This window comes from Vanessa tameamea, chromosome 9, assembly GCF_037043105.1.
Source record: "Vanessa tameamea isolate UH-Manoa-2023 chromosome 9, ilVanTame1 primary haplotype, whole genome shotgun sequence".
In the NCBI taxonomy this organism is placed as follows: Eukaryota; Metazoa; Arthropoda; class Insecta; order Lepidoptera; family Nymphalidae; genus Vanessa; species Vanessa tameamea.
This window is the reverse complement of record NC_087317.1, coordinates 464647-482458: the sequence shown is the minus strand read 5'-3', so window position 1 is coordinate 482458 and position 17812 is coordinate 464647. Positions and strand designations below refer to the sequence as shown.

Below are 17812 nucleotides of genomic sequence, written 5' to 3'. Positions count from 1 at the left end.
CTCATGCATATTATGGCTGCAAAGACTTATAAAAAGAGCAATGTAAACACGAGCTGATAACTGTGGAAACAGGGCTAAGTTTGGAGTATTTTGTATTTTCAATTTATCCAATAGTAATTGCACGCCTCTTACGCTCTAACTTCGTTGTCATGTAAAATCCTCTGCTGTAATATTTTTTTAATAAGTATAAACGTATTACGTACACCACGTGTCTGCGGAATATATATATAAGATTTTTTCTTGTATTCTTTTTATTAGGACGACACAGTTAATGAAACACAATTGAGTTTCTCTGTAAAAAGAGATTTATATGTTTAATTTTACAATAAGAAAGAATAAAATAAAATTTTGTATTTACCTACGAATTTTTACAAAAATAATATTTACATACCTGTAAAAAGAGAAACGACATTTAATGTTTATTTATTAACAATGTCTGTTCCTAAATCACAAGATACTTTATACTTTACTTTATACAATTACGAGATTGATAATATTTTTCATAATTATATTTTTTATAATTTAGTTGTCATGTCACTGCGCGTTCGATGACGGTTGATGCGCGGAATTCAAATTAAAGAATAATACATTTTTTCTTTACATCTCCCCCCCTCCGTAAAGAAAGTCAGGTGAAGATGTTTTTTCATGCACGGTCTTTAATCGTAGATAGGAGCTGGTGTTAGCTTTGAAATGTGGAAAAAAGTGGACTCTGATCTCTTATGTTCAATATTTATTTTGTAAATTGAGTTTGAAATTTTTTGTAAAATTTTGTACGGTCCAAGTTTCAATTCATCAAGCTTCTTTCGATTCAGTTTATTTCCATTTTCTATAAAAACAATATCACCGACTTTGAACTCTATATGTTTTCTATTTTTATCGTAAATTTTCTTGTTATAATTATGTGATTTGATTGTATTTTCTAAAGCTTTTTCCCTAGCCTGGATTAAATCATGGTCAGTCTTCTTCTGTTTCAGCTCATTTGGCAAAATCGTAACATCTGTACCATAAAGTAGGTATTTAGGAGCATATCCAGTAATAGTATGCTCCGTTTCATTGTATTTTTGCACACAGTTGTGGGCTATAGTCGTCCATGCCATTTTAGTGTCATGTTCATTTATCTTGCACCGGATTTTATTAACCAATGTCTGGTTTAATCTCTCATTTAAGCCATTTGAAAAAGGAGAATTCACTGCTGTAAAAATTATGGGAATATTTTTTTCATCCAAAAATCTTTTAAATTCCTTAGAATTGATACCTGGGTATTGGTCTGATAGTATTAATTCAATACCATCACTTTCTGTACAGTTTCTTATTAATTTAATGAAGTCATTAGCATTTTGAGTACTTGATGTTAGAATATACGCGTACCTGGTGAAATGATCTAATAAAAGATGTAAATATTTCTTTGTTGATCTGGAACCTCCGAAACCTCCAATGGTATCAATAGAGCATATCTGAAAAGGTTTTGTGGCGGGACCCAAGTGGGACATCAACCCATATTTAATTTGTCCTCTTGATTTATTCTTTAAGCATACTGTACAACTTTCACAGATTTTTTTTATGTTTTTAGTCATATTTTCTGCTGTATACACTGAGCTAATCATTCTCTGCATTTGTTTAATTCCTATATGCCCCAGATCTGTATGTACACTTTTCATGAAATCTATGCTAAATTCCTCTGATATAATAATTTTTTCTTTCTTCCTTACTTTTTTGTAGTAAACATTTTGTTTTTTCATTAACTTGTTTTTTCTGCATCGTATATATTCATTATTAACCTGGTCTTTTAGAATATCTTCTAGTGTTATTATATTAACTACTTTTAACTGTTCCTCTGAGTTTTCATTTGGCCCAAGTACCGGGTTTCTGCTTAGACAATCAGCTTCAATGTTGTATCTTCCTGGCGAATATTTAATTTCGAAATCATATTGTGATAAGTAGTATGTTAGATCTCCTAATTCTTCGTCTGTTCTAGATCTTATGTTCATATTTTCCAATGGTTTGTGATCAGAAAATACAGTGAATTTCCGACCTATCAATAGATGTTGCCAATACTTTACACATTCCTTAATTGCTAGACATTCCAGATAGATGGCTTTCTTCCTTTTCTGTACTTCAGTCAATTTTTTCGAAAAGTACGCTACTGGTTTTTCTTCATTGTTATTTTGTGGTTGTTTTAGTACTGCTCCTACTCCTAATATACTAGCATCTGTGTATATATGAATAGGTAGGTTTGGGTCAAAGATTGTTAATATCGGTTGAGAACATAATATTTGTTTCATTTCATTAAATGACTCCTGACATGCATCAGTCCAGTCAAAGGTTTGTCCTTTTCTCAAAAGGTTATGCAATGGTTCCAACTTAATGGCTATATTTGGCACATATTTATGATAAAAATTTATTTTTCCCAAAAATTGCCTCACATTCTTTTGAGTTTTAGGAGTCGGGAAGTTTTTTATTGATATTAAGTTATCTTTCAGTGGTCTGACTGAATTATTTTGTATTATGTGACCCAAGTATTTAACTGTATCAGCTGCAAATGTGCATTTAGAGAATTTTAGTTTTAAGCCTTCGCATTTTATTGCTTCAAAGAGTTTTTCCAAATATCTGATATGATCCGAGAAAGTTTCTGAGAAAATTAAAATATCATCTATGAAACATACTGCGAAATCTCCAAGCTTGTGTTTCCGTATTATATTACACATTATTCTCTGAAATATAGCTGGGGAGGTTTTCAAACCAAATGGCAAACAGGTCCATTGATAGTGTCCCTCCTGCGTCACAAACGCAGTTTTGTGTCTATCTGTGATACGTAAAGGAATTGACCAAAACGCTGAGTTTAGGTCCAGCGTTGAGAAAAACTTGCAATCTCTCGTCTTTAGTATTAGGTCGTCAATAAGAGGGAATGGTTGTGATTGAGGCACAACAATTTTATTTAAGTCTCGAAAGTCGATGCACAATCTTGATCTTTTATTTTCATCTCTTTTATAAGCTAATGTGACTGGTGCTGCGAATGGGCTATATGATTCTTCTATTATATTTCTTTCCAATAATTTTGCAATTTGATCTTCAATCTCCTTCTTATCTTCTATTGTGCAACGATATGGTCTTTTGGAGCAATATTTTTCTATAAGTAGATCAATGTGTGCTTCATAACCTGTTACCTGTCCTATGTCATATTTGTCCTTTGCAAACACAGACTTATATTTCGAAATTAATTTATCAATCATGGCCTGTTTTTGAAAGTCTAAATGATTTATGCAAATTTTGAACTTTTCTTCAAGTATGTCTTCATTGAAGTTTATTAAATTATCATATTTAATCTCTTTAGAGACTATATCTATTTTGTCTGTTTCCTTGGAAACTATTTCACTTCTTTTTATAGGTAATTTCTGCGTAATTTTTAAGTTTTCGTTTTGAACTAGGTAAAATTCTTTTATACAATCAAGACCCACTAAAAAATCATAATCGAAATTTTCCTTGTCTATTACGAAAACATTCATTTTTTTTTCCACATCAAAGATGGCTATATCAAGTGTTATTACTCCATTTGCCTTTTTAACGCCATTAATCGTTTTTAAATTAGTATTGTTGCAATGACTGGTTTCCTTATTTTTTATTTTTAACAATTTAGAATTTATTAACGAAACGTTAGACCCAGAGTCATAGATTCCAGACACTTCAACATTTTTATTCAGTACTAATTTCACTTTGATCAATGGCGGTACTATTAGTTTTTTGGATCTTCACACTGCAATTCACATTCCAATTCTGAATTATTAACGAGCTTTACTTGCTTTTTATCTTTTTCAGTATTTGAATTTGTTTTAAACCAGCAAGAATCTTCTGAATGATAGCGTACGCCTTTATTTAATTTTTCACAAATGCTACATTTTTTTTTCTCTGGCTTAGTATCTTCTTTCTTCTTGATAAATTTTCTTCTTGAAACTAAATGTTCTAATTTTCCAAGTTCACTAAACAAATTTTTTGTTTCTACGATTTGGTCTTTGTTGATTTTGTCTGTTATAAAATCTGGTAAGCCGGCGGCAATGATATCAATAAGAGTCCCTTCATCTATTGTTTTTCTTACCTCTAGTAAAAGTTTTTCTTTCTTTACTGCATATTCTAGTAAAGATCCTGATTGGTACTTGTAAGATAAAGCATACTTACTAGCAGTCCAACCTCTATTAGCATATGTTTCCAAAAAACATGATTTCCATTTTGACCACTCGGAATGTAAGCTAAGTTTCATCATCATGGAAGAATACCAATCAGTGCATGATTTTTCAAGAAATAATCTGAAGATTTCAATTATTTCTTCTTCTTTTACGATACTAAACCTTGTACATTCTTTTTCAAATACTTCCATCCACTGGTGTGCATTCGAACTTTTACCATCAAATTTTCCAATTACAAACTTGTCAGCTAAATTTTTAATACTTTGTTTTTCTTTGTCTTGTTGACTTTTAACAAATGTTTCCAAAATTTTCACTATGGGATCTTCTGAACACCTTTTACTACCAATAGTCATTTGTTCTTGGGTAGTTTCCTCTAAAAATTGATCCTGAAACATCATGTTTCCATCCTCATCAAAATATGTTTGTAGTATATCCTGTGTTGTTTTTATCCAAACACTTCTAGTTTGATATCTTTTCTTTAATGTATTTTTCACGGTAAAGAAGGTTTTCGAGGTTTGGATATGTTTGTGAAGTGATACTGCTTGATATTCTTCAGGCATAACGAAAACTTTTCCATCTTTTGTGGCAATTGCGGTTATGGCGATATAGTTTGACTTTCCGTCTATTGATGGTTTAATTTCAAATGTAAACTTCAACGACTCCATTTTTTTACAATAAATGTCGTTTTATAAGATTTTTTCTTGTATTCTTTTTATTAGGACGACACAGTTAATGAAACACAATTGAGTTTCTCTGTAAAAAGAGATTTATATGTTTAATTTTACAATAAGAAAGAATAAAATAAAATTTTGTATTTACCTACGAATTTTTACAAAAATAATATTTACATACCTGTAAAAAGAGAAACGACATTTAATGTTTATTTATTAACAATGTCTGTTCCTAAATCACAAGATACTTTATACTTTACTTTATACAATTACGAGATTGATAATATTTTTCATAATTATATTTTTTATAATTTAGTTGTCATGTCACTGCGCGTTCGATGACGGTTGATGCGCGGAATTCAAATTAAAGAATAATACATTTTTTCTTTACATATATACTATATATTAAAACACAGAACAGTTCGGTACAGTTTCTTCTAATGTTTATCAAACTAATTTCTTTTTATTTGTATATGTTGATGATCTTTTATGATATCAATAAATAAATTAAGAAAATCAATTCAAATCAATTCAAGTTTATTCAAGTAAACTTCACAACGAAGCATTTTTGAATCGTAAATATTAAAATACTACCACCGTTTCGGAAAGCAGCCTCCAGCGAGAAGAAACGGCAAGAAACTCGCATAGTTGCTCTTTTCAAATATACAGATTAACAATGCTGTTTTTTTACAATAACTAGTGTCCTGTGATGGAACCCGAGCCTAAATCCAGGCGTTTTTTTCTAAAAGTACTCTTTTAATGAATAATAAGACTTTTTTATTAATTTAGTCTTAATAAACTTTTTAAATTTCGTAAATGGTAAATTGGTTACATTTCCCGGTATCTTATTATATATGCGTATACCATTGCCCAAAAACGTTCTCTGTACCGTATGCAAACGGAAAGTAGGGGCTAGAAGTTTATTCTTATTTCTTGTATTAATAGGATGTATATGCTTTTATGGAATACTTTTGTATATTCTTCTGTATAAACATCATATTATCATAAATATATTGTGAAGCAGCCGTTAATACACCTATTTCTTTAAATTTTTCGCGTAATGATGTCCTAGAGCTAATATTGTAAATAGTTCGGATAGCTCTTTTCTGCAGAATAAATACTATTTCAATATCTGCTGCATTACCCCGTAACAACATTCCATATGACATAAGACTGTGAAAATTACTAAAATAAACTAGGCTAGCAGTACTTACCCGTGAGTTTTCTTATTGTTTTTATTGCATAAATGGCACTACTTAGTTTCCCTGCTAGGACATACAAATGGGTGCCCCACTGAAGTTTGGAGTCAAGGTTTATCCCTAGAAAGGCCGTCGACTCAACAAACTCAAGTCCTTCATTATTCAAAATGACGGCAGAAGAATTCAATTTGACATTTGGCAGAAAAAACAAAATACATTTAGTCTTTTTTGCATTTAGTACCAAATTATTTATGTCAAACCAACCAAGAAAATGAGTAAAACAAATATTGTTGCCGAAATGAGGTCAATTTTTTTTATCGTAAAGTTTCGTCAATAGTCGTTTAAATAAACGTTTGTAACTCATGCTAAATAATTTATGTTTTCCTCAAATTTTAGATTAAGTCAGTATTAGTAAGTCTTACAGTTCACTGGCTCATGTGTCACGGACTCATGTGAAAACTCAGGTTCGATTTTAACACTTCAAACTATTGTCGTGACCTACCGCTACCTAGACGCTTTGTTTCGAAGCGAAATAAGTTACTAATATTAAATTACTGGACCGTCTTATACTGGATACTTCTGTGGTACGTATCATCAGAAGACTACCTACTATTGGTACATTTCTGACCACGAATATCTATCATTGATAAACCAGAGCAGAGGAACAGATAGATCCTGTTTTTTCTATAGAGCCGACTTTTACTTACACCAGAAAAATATGGATGATGCGATTTTATAATTTATAAACATAAAATAACTATTTTATTTTCACAGAAATTATTAACCAATTTGTAAAATTGCTGGTATAATTTTAACACCAAAGCAATCCCTTATCTTGCAACGTAATCCAATCCACAGCAAGCAAATTGCCGGACACCTAAACCCATACAGAGTTCATTACGATATTACACTTCAATTCCGAACTAATACAATTTAATATTACGCTAAAACGAAATTTAATACGCTGAAAGGGTTCGAACAGATAACAATCTTGTTTCGACTTCATAAATCATACGTTTCAAGCGAAAAAGTTCCCTATTATACGGTTATAAGAAATGAAATACGATCATGGGATTTTTCTAATTTAGTGTATTATTAATGTTGGGGAAAGGTTGTGTTTTTAAATTACTCTACATGGTATTAGCAGACTGCATAGTGCAGACGTTTTAATCATTATTTAATTATAAAAAGTTTCAACATTTCTTTTGTTTAAGCGCTAATTTTTTATTTAAAGATTTTTTTTTTATAATCTTATTCTGTGCTGTGGTAATTGCAAATAAATATTTTATCTGTCATTTGTGTTGCAACGCAAGCCTTGATTAAAACAAAAATACATTTCTATTTATATAAAGTATATATAATGCTTTATTTTCTCTCAAGTTCGATTTAACATGATTTCATACAATTTATAAGAGGGGCACAAAAAGCAATAACCAATATAAAATAGGAATTTACATATTACATATATATTTATAATTCATCATAATTCCAGCTAAATAGCTGACAATAGACTGCGAAAAGCAATAAAATATTAGAAGAAAAATGGTAATTGTTCAACAAAAACGACCCTTCGACAACATTGGCATTACAAATCTCTAATATATAATACATTAAATATTAATAATTCCATTTTCAAGTAGAACTCGACTTCAGACGTCATAGTTTAAAGTTGTTCGTCCGTGCAGCGATACCAAGATTTTTTCCTAATAAAGCCAATGAAACTCAAACGCATCGAGTTACGCGGAGTATACCTCGCTATTACTATGACTTCATTAAATATCAAACGAGATCTTTTGAAATTTCAAATAACTTGAACTTGGTAAAGTATGAAATTTGTTTTGAAAAAACAAAATCAATGCAGCGAATTCTAAATGTGACTTTAAGCAACTTTTTATTAATTGCCATATGCCAATTATAAATGAAACTAATAAAAAATGTAAAGAATATTTATTACAGCGTCAATGTTAAACGTCGTAAAACCGTGATGGTTCAGCGAATACACTGCCACGGATACACGTGTGTATCCATCAACCCGTATTGAACCATCATGATGGAACATCTCGTTTAGAGAGGGTAACCTAAGCCATTTATAGGCTGTAACATGTTTCTACATATTTAGTTGTATCGATGTTGTTTCCACTACTTTTCTATTCAGACAAAATTTTAGTACAATAAAACAAAAACTGCTTAATTTTTTTATAGAATAGATGGCAAACGAGCAGACTTATCACCTGATGGAAAGTGACTACGGGAGCGTTGCCGGCCTTTAAGGCATGTGTAGGCTCTTTTATTGTAGGTTAGTTTTAATAAGTATTAAAAGTTTTATATGTGCTACAGAATTGCTACAAGCGGCTCTATTAAATTAAATAAAAGTTACAATTAATTTAACCGTTTCAAATAATATACGAAATATATTATCTGTTGCAAGAAGATAGTTAATAGTTCAATAGTTCCATAGGGGAGGGTTGCGAGTTCATAGTGTAATGTTTAGCGCCGTCGCCTTGGGCTATTGTCACGAACTCTCGTCATAGTACAAGCTAGAAATAATACACGGATAGTTGAAAAGAAAATGTTGCCTTTATAAAACGTCAGTGCCATTAAAAAATATTATTGAAATTATTTATTTTAATTTTATTAAATCTAATTCTGTCTGATGTCGTTTATAACACTGTTTTAAGCGAACTTTTAAACCCGAAAATGTATTTTGATGTCATTAAATTTCACGATCGTGAAGTGTCAGAAAGTAATTGAATATAATAATGATTACTGTAACGTTTTATACGCGCTTCTAAACAGCTTTTGGGTTGATTTTCAATAATTTATGAGATACGAAATTGTTTCTTTAAAGGATAACACCGTTCAAAGAATATATCTGTCAGAGAACATGAAAACTGATGAATTTTTATGAAAATTATTTTGCAATGAATATTTTTATTATCCTACTGCCCTTATGTCAATTTCGTTTGTCTTCTTCTTCCATATTTCTCTGTCTGACGTCATCTCACACGTAACATTCTTTCCAGTCATATCGCCTTTCACACAATCCATCAAACTATCATTATATAAACTTATAATCAAACTGTTGTCACAAATATTTAAAAAAAAAAACATTCTTATTTTTTTAGTATGCTTGAGAACGATTAGAGTTGCTTCAAGGTACATGAATAGATTAACCTAATCAATTACAGATGTTGGGTCTCTCGTCCCCTTACTAATTATTTTCCTAGTAGTAAACACTTTGCGATGTTATACTCTATATTGCCGTATTACACTTGTTCATAAATCAATCTGACATGTAATTCCAAGCCGTTCCCTTCACACCTTAACTCCAATCAATTCTGTCTTCTACAAAAATTACAACTACAATATTTTATTCAAATGCAGTGTGTAACTGTTAAAATTATTTCATCTTTAATCAGTGACGCCGAAGTTGCAGTCATATCTTTTTAGCTGAGTTCGAATTCAATGAAGTTCTAGATTAAACTGTATTTAAAAAAAATCCTCATGTACTTTTTTAATTCAAATCGGAACATTTGTTAAAAAAAATTCGTATAGAATGGAACCTTGCATTTTTATCCACTTCTGAACTTTCGAATAATTTATTATGATGACAGAAATCTTAATTGAAATCGCATTCATTTGAATTCAGTTTATTTTTTATTATTCTTTAAATTTTGTAAAAAAAATATTATGTATTCTAACTAAAAAAAGCGCTTTAACTTTTTGAAGTATCAACTTGATTAGTTCTTGTCTAGTTTAATAAAAGGGATAATAATAATTTTAATAAATAATGACGTCTTAATATAATGTTCTTGTTTATAATTTTGATCCTAAAACTAGAATAAAGTTCATCAGTTGAAATCTACGCACTTACCAATTCCAAATGGAATATTTCTATACAATCATGTATGTATTTGATGCATCTATTGCAAACATATATTATGTAATAATATGTTACGAATTATTATGAAAAAAAATATAGCTTATAATAATTGCTATAGCTATGTGCAAAAAATATTCTACTACTTTATAAAAAATAATTTAAAAAATATATATAATTTATTTCATATTCTAAAAAGTTGCAACTATGTTTTATTTAAGAAAACCGTTTTTGAGTTATGATTTATTTCCTCTATTTATAACAGTAATAATATATTGTAGACTTTTTATTATTCCCACACTTCGGACTTTATTATGGGAAGTTTGAGTCGAGAGGCTATTGTTTTGGTGTGGTTGTCCACATTAAATGGCAGAACACAATTTAAGTATTTAGGTCATATGTAAAATTTAAAAAATGTATAACGGAAGTCATAGATTCAATTTTTTTTATTATTTGTTCATTTTATATAATAAAATAATTAATCTGTGAGAAACTAACCTTATAAAGTTCTGCATCGTTGACTGTCCGACGACCTGGCAGCAAAAACCTTATAGTACAGAAAAAAAAACACTCGTTTAAAAATTCAAATTTGAATTACGAATCCACACCGCTCGATCGCGTTAACCGTTCGCGTGCGTTCTACGCGAAAGCTGCGGTATTTCTGATACTCGCCGGCTCGCGCGGCTGCTCTTGAACTTGTGACTTGAGTCTTGACAGGTTGCATTGGCCTGCACACCGTTGCATTTTCGACAGAACGGAACATTATCTGCCTAATGTCACGCAGCCTCCCCTCTGTCGCCTGAAAGTCAAAAACGTGCGGGGGACGAGGTAGGTCTTCTGATATTTGGCTATATACGGGGAAAGCGTATAGCATGTCACGTACGGAATCGTTTGAAATCACAGTAGCATAATTTAGCTCGGTCTTAGCTTTTATTTTCAAAGCAATTAAATGAATTGCGCTCATTAGTGCGTTAGACCGGACTAGCTGGTCCAGTGACTGCATAGAGTCATTTGGAATTGTTTTATTTGAACGTGTCCGAAGCTTTGACGGTCCTTTTCCTCATGACTTGCTTAATTGAAAATAAGTGGACACAACACGCAACATTTATGAGTTAAGATATTTTTGGCATTGAATTATTAAAAAAAAATACTAATAATATCATTTTGATAACTTTATACTGTTATTGTTAGGAACATATTTTATTTTATTATTATTATTATTTTTTGGCTACTGGGAAAATGAGTCACATGATGGTAAATGGTCACAAATACCCATAGACATATTCACGCCATAAGAAATTTTAACCATTCCTTACAAAGACAATGGGTCACCAACCATGAGGACTATATATGTTATGTCCCTTGTGCTTGCAGTAACACTGCTCCATTGCTTCTTATCGGTAACTTATATGATGAGTTGGTGTTACCCATATGATATATGGGGCTGGTAACAAGCCCTACCAAGTAAAAAGTGGAGAAGAGTAATTATTTAAAATAAGAAATCATTTTTATCGGTCTTGACTCGAGTATATGTCTAAGTTAAATTAAATATGTAGTTATCGTATTCATATCTTACGCATTAAATAGGGTATATTTTTTTAAAACAGAAAAATTAATAATTTAACCGGCCATTTTTTATAAGGATTTTCTTATAATATAATCAGCATCGATCCAAGCGATCTATGAGCCAGGACGTCAAATCTACTAACAAATTCACACTTTATCGCAATCGAATCGAAACATTATCGTTGCCGTTCAACTGTTTTCCTATTCTACTAACACAATGATCCAATGCGGTTCCGTCGATTGCATCGGAATATAATTGAGATTGTATCATAATCGTTATAAATAAGTAGAATCGACCATCAGTTACGATTAAGTTAAGTATTTTTGTGAAGAATTGTCTAAATTGCATCGGAATAGAATCGAGAACTATTGTATTGTATATGTCAGTAAAATTGACCGCCTGTAATGTCCTAATTTTCGTACCTTACAATTCGTATCACGCACTTATATATTTCTTGTAATACATCTAAAACTACACCTTTCAACTGCAAAATGTAATCGGTAAAAAACGCTTTAAATTGATATATTTACTTCTTCTGAATAACAACAATATTGTGTCACTAATTGAAGTACAATTTTCCAATTCATTGAATCATAAAAATGTGATCCGAAATATATCTATAAATTCATAGTTACAATAGTATTGTTGTAAAGTTTTCCTGAGACATACTGGACGATACTGAGATTTAATAATCTCTCCAAAAACTTTAATTCTATTGTATAGTTTTGGCAACGTTCGCTTGGAAGATTATAGTTCAGTCAAATTTATTTCCGACTAAGTTCACAAATAGAATGGTTGTCAATATATGTATACTGTGTAATCTATGTCCGTACTGAAACTATAACCCATCATATAGATTTGCAAAACTGAAGTATTTTTTTATTTTTTTTGTGCAATTTTTTTGCTCTTTTTCTCTTTCAAATAGTTCTTTTGTTTAATTTAGCCAAAGCTTTCGAATTGCAGATGAGATATTAAAATTAACAAACGTGCGCAAAAATCCTGTGTATTCGTCATTACAGCCCAATGTGCTTCGTCGAGACTGGAAAGGAACCGGGCACGAGACCAATAGTTTTACGTGTTTTCCGTGAATGTCACGCTGCAAACTTTATTAATCCGCCAAAACACAATTCCTTTTTCCGGACTTCTAATTTCCCTAAAAGTAGATATCCTAGTCATATTATAACATTGGAAAGCCGCAGCAATCTAGCCACAGCTACTAGACCAAAGATAATCGTTTCAGCTTTACATTTTAATAATGTATAATATCATAATACATCATTATATGTCTGTGAGTACTTTACATAAGTCTTTACTACGCCCATAATCAATTAAATGTGTATCAAATTGTAGTTCTGAAATGTTTAATCCGTGTCTATTAAGAAAACAATTTAAAAAATGAACGCATTCAAAGTTTTAAAACCATTAAAGCAATTTCGAGGCGCGAAATAAGTATCAAATGAATAATCATTATCGTATATATGTTAAACGATTTTATTCCCCCATTATATACGCATTAACATAGATTTAAACGGTCACGTTGTTCGGAAAAGTATACCTTATAGAACATTAAATATCAGTAGATATGACGGGCACTTTACAGTGATCGGCTTTGCTGTCCGTCACACTGACCGTTCTGAATACAATTTACGTTCAAGCGATATTTCTTAAATTTTGTAATACAATGCTTATAATAGAGGCTATGGATATCTTAAGCCGGTCTCGCACCGGAAGCAGTTGCCTGTTGTGTAACGATCTAAGATTCGATTTTGAGCTTTACGTTACAGCACTGCCGAACATTCGCCTGGAATGTTCGGATTCGCGATGCCGGAGCGCCTTTAACGTGCAAATTAATAATTATTTATTATTCCTATTATAATACATTTATAATACCTATTAATAGGAATAATGTTTATAATATTATAAAGTACAAAAACCATATGAATGAGAAGAAACAGAAAACTGATATGTCAGTTGTCTACAAAGTTCATGGAAGCCAATCTTTCACTTTCACAATTTGTCAGGGCTGCCACAGTACAATAACATAATATTTCTTTTTTTAACATGCTCACTATATTTATTCTGATACTAATATCATCATAGCTTTAACCTGTACTGTAATTACGTATTCATAATTTTCCAGAGTTCCAGTTCGGCTAGATCTCTAAAGACACGTCTTTTATTCAAATTTCAGTAAGTCACTTAAATTCTTGGTTGCTAACGTAATAATTATTGTTTAAATAATAATTGATACCTTAATATCAAAACACATAGCTTTAATTTATGATCGTTCTAATCTTGACATATTACTCTCATCGCGCTAAATGTTTCTGATTATGCCCTGGACACAAACAAAATGTAATTAAAAATATAAGCCACGGAATGAGGAACTGACAACTGTTAACGCCATCAAAGCAGACAGTTCCTGTAAAACAAGGTCGTGTGGCAATCCTATTTCAGTCAGTATTTCCCGTCCATATAATAATTTAAAATATGGGGAAGGTCTAGAAAGCCCCGTTTTTCTCCTTTTTCTACGCTCGCCGGATGTCATTAGGCACCAATGCCAACTTTCATCTTTTTCTGTCACGACGTGTTTCTGTAACATAACACTCATTGGTCTGTTTCGTACAAAACTATCTGGTAGTTATTTTTATTTATTACTTGAAATAACTTATTAGTATTGCAGATATGTGGAGCTTGCTAATAAATATCCATACTTGGTTATATTAATTTATGGAAAAACGCTGGATGAGTTTTTTAGTCGACTCTTATTGGAAATACTGCAAATTAACATCGGTTGTTCTGCTCGATTTAAATCGAAGTGTTTTTATTTTTGACGCTGATTTACGATGTTTTTCAATAATCTAATGCAGTTGACGGAGAGATCGCTATCTCCGATCTTCGGTGAGAGCGTATTTCTCAATCAAGGATACACATATGTGTTATGTACCTTTAACGGAAGATGGATAGCTTCTTTCCTCTCATCTATCTAAGCATTTTGTTTTCCGATAGCCACGATTATTTCATTTCATAGTGGTCTTTCTAAGACCTTTTTAAGTAAATTTCCCTGTCATTCCGAAACGTATCCAATTTGTTTTTTTATGTAATAGGTAGGCGGATCGGCAAATGGGCCACCTGATGTGAAGTAGTAACCACCGCCCATCGATTGACGCTGTCAGAAACAACCACTCCTTACTTTTTCAATTCGCCACCAACCTTGTGCCTGTTTTTAATCTGGCTCAGTCACCCTTCAAACAGAAACACAACAATACCAAGTATTGCTGTTTGGCGGCAGAATACCTGAGGAGTGGGTGCTACCTACCCAGACCGACTTACTTGCTTAATTAATCTGATAAACGAATGTACTTGCTTATATATGTTATCCTACTGTGAATACAAAGTTGAAACGTATTTGTTCTTTGAGTCTAAGAGATATAACAAAACTTGTATCGAAGGTTTATAGATCAGAGGATATCTACAAGTCTAAGTATATATTTAAGTCTGCAAACTATTTCTCTCGTTTATAAATATAACACAGTTGCCATTAATATGGTGAAACAAATCGGAAACACTTTAGCTTGATTTATTCGTCACACAATTTTAATACAATGACAATAAATAGTACATACTAGCCGAACATGCGGCTTTACTTGCGCGAATTTTAAAAAAACATATCTATAGGCTTCTCGAGTGGTAAATTAAAAAGTAGTCTATGTCCTTGCCCGGGACTCAAACTATCTCCATACTAAATTAGAACCTAATTCGGTTCAGCGGCTTAAGCATAAAGTGGTAAAAGACAAGATACTTTCGCATTTATAATATTTAGAATATGGATGTTGAAGCATAATCCGTAAAAAAGAATTGACAGTCGCTGACACTTTGCAATTTAGGCCAGTGAGAGTTATAATATAATGTTCAAATTAAAACAAAAAATACAATTAAGAAAGAGTTTATTATAATTAAATTAAATAAAAAATCAGCGAGTTACGAGTTTTAAATAATAACACATGTGCTTTAAAAATTTCTTAATAAATATGATAATATTTGATACAATAACGAATGACTCGGTTCTGAACCTGTATTATAATACCTCTAAAGTTTACTACGTGATAAAGTCTACCGCGACTTGGAATTCTTAAAATATTAATCTTGATTATTAAATTAAAATCGAATGAAGTTGAAGAAACTGTGCAAAAACCCATTAAAAAAAAACGAAAAATGTTTTCTTACTGCACACACATTGTCTCTAGCCTCTGTCTTACAATTTAAACTATACATTGATAGTCAGTCAGTTAAACTATTTATAATCTTCTTATACAATTCAGTTCAGTTGCGAACTGAATAAGTTTCCTTTCATAAATAATCGTCACAGACGCTGTCTGCAACTCTGTATCCGAGTCGTCGCGTCGGGCAGCCAGCCGACCGTAGCATTGTATGATATAATTAACGTCAAGTTTCGTTAAAAAAATCAACGATACATTTATTATAAATGCATTACACTTGCTAATATACATTGAAATGAAAAGCTTTTAATACTCGTTTCAATTTAAGAACAATAATCAAATAAATAATTGACATAAATCTTTACTCGTGATAATACAAGATAGCATTATATAGCTATCCTTGTCTACGTAACATGAGAAAAAATTAAAGCCGTGTTGACTCCAATAGAGGAGAATAAAGCAACCCCATCTCAAATTGAATAAGTCGTAAGAGACAATAATATTTAGTATTTAAAATTGAGATGATGGTATGTAATAACCCAACCAAAATAAGAGTTAGGTACTAGCGTCATACAGGCGACCGGCCGTATAAGTCTGCCAAATATATTTTATGCAGTGGTACAAAATACACCACGCTCATCCTAAATAGACGGGGCGGTTAAACAAAAAAAACATAACAAAGATATTGTATTTTTTCAATTGATCAAATTAGCTTAGTTGTTAACAAACACAATAGCGGCATCACAAATGTAATAAATAAAAAAATACACAATTAACATGCGTAACATTTCAGTACAGAAATATTTCACTCACATTTATTTCTATATAAAATAAGCGATACATTCTTAGTGCACAAATCACTTCACGTTTAATACGAAATAGTTTAAATGTAATATTATTACTACGTAACATCGATAGAAAATCGATATTTTATTTCGAAAATGATTTAAGAACCGAGTATAGATTCATCTGCGAGACGAATCGACTCTGATTGCTGATCTATTTAAATCTATAGCTTTTTTTAATATCCATGTTATTTTATAATCTCAAAATTATAGATTTTATTGCATCTCGCATAGAGTCGAAAATAATATGATATTAATATAAAACGTGATCAAATGTGTTGATGATATTGATATTACAATATTTTGATTGAAAAACTTCCTAAATAGGTTAAATTTTACGTTACGTACTAATACGCAAGGTAAATAAAAATATATATGTTTTAATTGAAATTATAATACAGTACCGGACAAAAAAAAGTACGCATCGTTCAAATTTTCATTGATCCACTATTCTCGTTCTAAATATTATATATTATATAATATTTAGTGGTAGTGCCACACTGCATACCTTCGGGTTGTACCACTCTCTCACTTAAAATCGGCGTAAAGTGGTAGCTATGCTACCGCGTTTCGCTCGGTATGTGAGAGTCCCGGAGGCCTGATTCTCCTCCCCTCCAAAACATAATGGTTGTGCAGAATTTGGTTTCATTACCCCAGCAGGGTACCATCAGCGACTGCGGTTAAGAATCCCTCTCTGGGCATCCAAGCTCAGGACGTACACCACCTGAGCGCTGCCCTCTGAATTCTGGGGGGGGGGCTTGACTGATGAGATGGCTACCAGGTTATCGTCGATCCCCCTCTGGGCTCTTCGGACCACTATCTCGTCCGGAGTACAGTGCCAGTTGCGCGGTACTCACGACCTCGTTTCGTGGGCTGCCGTCGAGTGTGGCACTACAAGTCAGCAGATTGGGATGGGATGCGGTCCTTCTTTGCATTCTATCCTTGGTTGCAGGTTTGTTTCTCGCCGGATGATCCGAGCGTTGTTGCTGACTCTGTCGCCGATGTGGTACTTCAGGGTATGGAACTATTCATTCCGTATTCTGCGGTCCCCGTCGGTGGCAAGTCCCAGCCCTGGTTTGGTCGTTTCTGCAAAACAGGTTCACGCCGAAAATGGGAACGCTATCAAGACTGGGCTGGCGCATCGGCGTCTCGTGATGTAAATACCAGCGCATTCAGAAAGGAATATAACTCTGCCTCTAGGTCCTTCAAAAACGTGATTGCTAAGGCGAAGACGGAGTACATTGGCAGAATT

The 17812-nt window shown here is 32.1% G+C and overlaps 2 protein-coding genes across 2 annotated transcripts in view; both read right to left on the bottom strand.

Annotated features, from left to right (window-relative positions):
• LOC113402893 (uncharacterized) overlaps window positions 1–10668 on the bottom strand; it is a 57660-nt gene extending 46992 nt beyond the window's left edge. Inside the window, exon 1 of the mRNA XM_026643248.2 lies at window positions 10427–10668. Coding sequence (XP_026499033.1) covers window positions 10427–10443 — 17 coding nt within the window. The 5' untranslated portion in view covers window positions 10444–10668. The remainder of the gene's footprint in view (window positions 1–10426) is intronic.
• Window positions 1–17812, bottom strand: part of LOC113402879 (probable aconitate hydratase, mitochondrial) — a 184582-nt gene that overhangs the window by 127398 nt on the left and 39372 nt on the right. The gene's annotated exons all lie outside the window — the stretch shown is intronic.